The 6,000-nt window shown below is 43.2% G+C and overlaps 1 protein-coding gene across 1 annotated transcript in view; it reads left to right on the top strand.

Moving 5' to 3' along the window:
- Positions 1-3,237: 3,237 nt before the first annotated feature.
- Positions 3,238-6,000, top strand: part of LRRC1 (leucine rich repeat containing 1) — a gene marked incomplete at its 5' end in the record, with an annotated part of 43,200 nt that continues 40,437 nt past the window's right edge. The window contains one exon of the mRNA XM_010157891.1: positions 3,238-3,316. Coding sequence (XP_010156193.1) covers positions 3,238-3,316 — 79 coding nt within the window. The remainder of the gene's footprint in view (positions 3,317-6,000) is intronic.

Genomic DNA, 6,000 nt, shown 5'->3' with positions numbered 1-6,000 from the left:
ACCTTCTGTTTTCCAGTTTATGGCTTGCTGATGGTTAGCAAAGCTCAGTATTGGTGTTTGGCGTTGCTGTAATTCAACGTAGAACTAACAACATCTATTGAGTGCATGTAGGACCTCTGTCTTCAAGAACCCTGTAGTACAAATTTAGTCCTGTACAGGTGGTGCTCACTCACTGGATTGGGTATAACCATCAGCTTTGCTGTCAGTTTTGATTTTGTTTTGATTTTGTTTTGATTTTATGCAGTATATTTCTGTTTAGGAAAAGGGAAGGTTTCCATTTGTCTGTGTTTCTTAGAACACCCTTTCAAAAGTGGATGCTTCTACATGAATGTGTAATACAAAAAGAACAAAAAACCCAGTAGTTTATTTGGCATCTATTTTGCAAGACAGAGCAACGACCCTGCAATGGCATCAGTGGTTTTACTTTCTGGAGTGTAAGTGACAGGCAAATGCTTTTAAGTATTTAGAGTGTTATGAGAATTTATTACTTCAGCGTCATCATTTTATCGGGCAATCTTTTTTTTTTTTCTTTTTTTTTTTAAGTTAACTCAAGTTCAGATCTGTTTGTCCTTAACATATGAGAGGGATGAAGTGTGAGGTTTTGGCTCGCGAAGTGAGTTCAGCAAAGACGCTTGTGAATGTGACACTTTGAAACAGGCTGGTTGTTCAAGTGTCCCCGATTTAAATTCGGGGGCCCTGTCTCCTGCAGTAGTTTCAGGGCTAATGCCGAGGTCCTTTGTGGAGGATCTGCTTGTTGACTGTGTCACAGGCGCGCGTGGTGCTGGATTTGGGCTTGTGAAGGAGATGAAACCTGTGAAGAGGTTTGAAGAGCCTGAACAAGCACAAGGCTTGCTCTCCAGCCTGATGTCCCTTGCTCTGGGTCCCGAATCGCGGCCCCTGCACCTCTCTGGCCTTTGTGCCAGGTTGTCCTGCTACTTGTTCTGGCCTTTCTGTGAGGCACGCTGCCACAGGAGAGCGAGCTCTCTTAATCCTGACTTGGGGACTTGGTGTGACCTGTCCCTCCTGACCTTAAAGGCCTCACCTGATGTTTCGCTCTGAGTTTCTCTCATTGCTGTTGGATTTCTAGGAAAGATGAACTGTTTCCCCTGAAATACCAAAGCTGTTTTGGAGGAGTGGGTGGGTAAGAACATACAAAGCATCTCTGATGAGACCTAGTCTGTAAAGTCACCTGTTCTATTTTATGGGACAGTACTGCTGTTGACAGGCCTTAGGGTTTGTGTAGATTGACAAGTAGTTTATTTTCCTTGCCCAAGCATACTGAGGGAACTCTTTGTGCTGCACACACTGCTCTGTGCAAACCTCACCCTCGGTGGGTTGGTTTGGCGTTGTGGAAGCAGAGCTTGGTTGTTTGATGCCTCGTGTTGTGGGTACTCGCCCCTCTCGTTATTTTGATATTTAGTAACAGTGAATATATTTTTTTGAATATGCAGTGTATTTCTGGGGTTAGTGATTAGACCACTTCAGAGCTACGCATATTCATTAGGAACAGTTTCTCCATCTGCCCTGGCTGTTTTCGGTGCTGTGCCTCCTCATGGGGAGTACTGGGGTTTGTGAGGCAAGAGTGATTTGCTTCCACTCCAAGAGAAAGCATGACTTGGGACAGAGTGAAACTCATTTGAGGGTGCCCATCTCTCTCCTTCCAGTCCTTCCCACTCGTGTAGGATACAGAATAAGGTTCCCAGGAGATGCTGCTCTAACTGCCCTTTCGTCGATCAGTCACAAGTGGTGACCTGTGGGTTTGGAAGATGGTCTTGCTGGCTTTGGGTTCAGTTCTGAGCTGGGAATCATTCAAAAGCATTTGCTCAGATTACATGGCAAGGGATGAACCTGATGAGTACTCTCCTCCCTCCATTGCACAGCTTTTGTGGAGAAGAGCTGAATGAAGTACATAGGCAATCAATTCTGAGTTACTCAGCTAGGTAGGAAGAGACCTAATTTCCAAATATGTTTCAGCATATTTAGATCACCGATGGATCCCGAGATCAGTGGTGCCACTGGCATGAGGAAAATCTATGAAGACATTTCCTGAAGTATTCTTTGAGAAGAGCAGGGGGAGAAGATAGAGTACGTGCAGAAAATTGGAAATAGAACAAAACTTGGAAACAGAACTCAGAGTTTTACTTTAAGATTTACCTTTTTTTCTTTTTGGATTCTTTTCAAAATGAATCATAAAAATCTAACTTGTTAAACAAGAAAATCTAACCTGTTTGTTTCATTTTTGCTGTATCTCAGTGACAGTAAACAAGGACTTAGAGAGAGGACCCACAGACTGTGGAAATACAGCTTAATGTAAGAGGCCCAAAGACAGTTTTATTTTTAAGATAACATGCCTAACTTCAGTAGGTACATGTGTATGTTGAAGATACTTGAAAAAATTACCTGTTTTCACATACAAATATCTCTGGTTACTTTCTGGCAATCTGAAATGTTGTACTAGCACTTACTTGGGACCCGTCAATTTGAATAATGTTTTCAAATTACCTTGCTTTTGTGTGAGGGGATGTCTCATATATGTTATCACAGAGGTGCTGCCACCATTGCTGACTGGCTTGGCCTTGGCCAGAGGTGGGTCTGACTTGGAGCTGGGGAAACTTCCAGCAGCTTCTCAGAGAAGCCCATGGCAGGGAGGTTGGAACTAGATGATCTTTAAGGTCCCTTCCAACCCAAACCATTCTATGATTCTAAGTCACCCCAGCAATGCCTCCCACCCCCCCGCTGCCAACACCCTGTCACACAAACCCAGTACAGGGAGGCTGATTCTGCTTCCATGAGTATATGTTACAGGTGGAGAGACTTGCGTATTCTCTTCTTCCTTTCCTTGTTTCCCCTCCCCAGGTACTCGATGCCAGCACACCTTGTGGGTGTGTATTGCTCAAATTTCAAGAGGTTCATATTTTAATTGGTTCTTTAGGACAGCCCTAGCACAAAGAGTATGTTTTTTTTGATGGGCAGAGGCTGATAAAGATCAGTCCAAGGACAGGTGAGTAGTCTAGGATGAGGAAGGAGCAGGAGGAGGAAATGTGACGTGAGAAAGCACAAAATAGCTTTGCTTTATCCTTGGACGTGAAGCAGTCTTGCATGTTGAAATGTCTTGAAAGATACCGAGATAATTCCTTGCAGTAGCAAGTTCCTTAATGTAATGAGACAATAATTTCAGTGTAGATGCAGTACAAGTTGTTGACAATTTTTTTCCTTTTTTTTTTTTTTCTTCTGCAGATATTCCTGAAATACCAGAAAGCATCTCATTCTGCAGAGCACTACAGGTAGCAGATTTCAGTGGGAATCCACTGACTAGGTAACTTCCACCTTCTTCATAGTACTTGTCATACCAGAATCACAATCTCACTGTAACCATTACAATTTTAAATAAGCCCTTAAAAATTGTGATCTAGTATCTCTATGAAATCTTGCCAACAGTGCCTGTGTCTGGCGGGGACTGCAGCAGAGGTTCATATTTAAAGTATGATCTGCATCTTTTCTGGGAGGGGATGAAATTTGTTAGCCAACAAGGAAAAATGTAAATCTGATTGTCTCAAGTAATTTTCATTCCTTCTCTTAAATGCATAAGAAAACCATACTGATACTTGGGAGAGATAAGGCAGTGGTTAGCACGAATGCGTTGGCACAAAACCAGGTGCCTGACGATTTGGAATAGACTGTAGATCAGCCGCTGCAGATAATGGCTTTTACTAATGATTAAAGCTTGGACTAGCATTTCATCACCCTCCCATCAACTGGGACACAGTGACATGCAGTAACATGTGGCAGAAATGCACTGCATATGCCGGTGGCTGCTACAGCTGCTGCAGGTCTGTGTTCAGATGAGCTAGGCGTTGGGGATTATGCACACTTTTAGTACAGAAGAGTTTTGTTTACATTTCTCTGTCCCATTTGCAGAAGAATAATGAATTTAACGAGTGAAATAAGGCTGGAAATAGCGAGGTAGAGTTAATCTGCTAGTTAAAGCCTTTGCCACAGAGCTCCTGTTTGATGCTGAGCAAGTCACAAAAACCAGAGTATTCACACTGGGAACTTGCAAACCTGCTTTGCTTTGCACTGAGATGGGCTAGGAATACTTGTAGGATTAGTGGGCTGGCTGAGGTGCAGTAGTGCTCACAAACAGGAGAGTGTCTGTAATATCCTAAGCTGCTCCAGTGGTTTTGCAAGACGGCTTCTCCCACGTGTGCAGCGGAGATTCTTCAGAAGTTCACTTTGAATATCAACTATAGTGCACCCTAAGTTCTCTGGAAAGTCACATCTCTGAGCATTAAAGGGACGCTTGTCATCTTAATCCCTGTGCCTCTGTAGCCTGTTTGTGTAGTGAGGATAATAATACCACAAAAATCCAGTAAAGCAAACTGAGACTTAACTGTTTAGATACGTAAGTGGTAAGGGTCACCAAACAGCTTTTACCCAGGCACCAGCGTGCAGTACATAAAGCTCAGAGCTGCATCGCGTGGTATTGAAGTCAAAATTGGCTCTAGTAGTGTGCTAGTTATCATTTTCCATTTTGCCTGCTGTGTAAGGCCTGGGGCCCAAGTAACTTGTTTCCTTAAACAATAGTTGTAATGCACAGCTACAGTTGAGTGGAATTAACAAAAGAGCTGAAAGGTTTTTGTTGGGGTTGAAATAGATCTCCTAACTCTTTGTTGACAGTTCAGGGAATTAAAAAAATTCTTGATAAAATGGCTCCGAAGTGTACGTGTGTCCTAGAAATCATCACTCCAAGCAGTTAACTAAGTTAGAAAACATAGATACCAGAAGCTGTTTACACACTGTTGCCAGCTATTTTCTGTGATGAGACAGAGAATTTCAGTTTTACCTATGTAACGGCATGTAGGTTTTGGCACTAATTTACCCAGGCAGTGTGGGAAAGTCTAGTAGTGACTTCCTTTCTGTGTGATATCCTGGAACTTTTTTTAGCCATTGATTCTTGTCCTTATATTCTCTAAGCTTAAAAGTCAGTTGGAAATCTTCCCAATCGATGTCCTGCCACTAATACAGTGTGTTGCTTCATTGTCAAACTTAATCGTTGGTGAAGCTTCAGCATTAAAAGTGCCTGGCAGACCAATTTTCCAGCTTGTTTTCAGATTATTTCAGGTTTATATTAATAAAAAACAGGTCCATTTATTGTAGATTAGACTGGAAGTCCTATAGGTAGGATAGAACAGAACAGTTCCAGTTGGAAGGGACCTACAACAGTCATCTCTACCACTTCAGGGCTCTCCAAAAGATAATCAGACCATTTAAATTCAGTCTTAAACCTGTTAGAGTGTAAACGATAATTAATAGTTACAGTGGACCTCACATTTTGGAGATACTGAGCATGTTCTGTTAATAAAGTCCAGGAAATGAGAAACAGTGCAGTATGGAGCTGAGCACATGAAACAGTCCCCCCTGCCTCCCCCCCCACTGGTAATTTGTCTTGGTTTCCCTTTCCCCATCATGCAGAGTTGTATTTGCCTGTAGGTGGACGTCTCCTTTTGGCTAGTTGCCTGCAGGTCATAGCGTGAGTCTTGAGCTGTGTGATGGGGAAAGCAGGAGCCAAATCAGGTTGCATGCTCTGGGGGTTGAGCAGAAGTTGGATGGCTGGGTCAGGGGCTTCTCTTCCTCCACCTCACTGCCTCTGTCTCCTGTGCATCTGCAAACTGAGCTGCTTGGTGTAACACGACTGCCAGCAAGCAGTGAGGGGAGGGGGAGCTGAGCCTTGCAGAAGACTGACCGGATGATGGACCTAAAAGCTTTGGGAATTTGGGGAGTGTTTTGCATATGGCTGCATTTTATAGTGTAAGCAGGGAGGGATTGTGTGCAGTTGTGTTGGGAACCAGCAGTGTGAAATGCTGTAACAGCAGAACGTTGTCTTTGTAGTGAACAGACTGTTTCTTCATGAAGGGGCAGCAAAGAGCAGCCTAGTAGCTGATAGGAAATGATCATGCTGTAAGCATGTATGTAGCTGAAGCCTGAATAGAAATTATTTGG

The sequence above is a fragment of the Eurypyga helias genome, unplaced genomic scaffold, assembly GCF_000690775.1.
Source record: "Eurypyga helias isolate BGI_N326 unplaced genomic scaffold, ASM69077v1 scaffold8668, whole genome shotgun sequence".
Lineage (NCBI taxonomy): Eukaryota > Metazoa > Chordata > Aves > Eurypygiformes > Eurypygidae > Eurypyga > Eurypyga helias.
The sequence above is the reverse complement of the archived record's forward strand: the minus strand, read 5'-3'. Positions and strand labels throughout refer to the sequence as shown.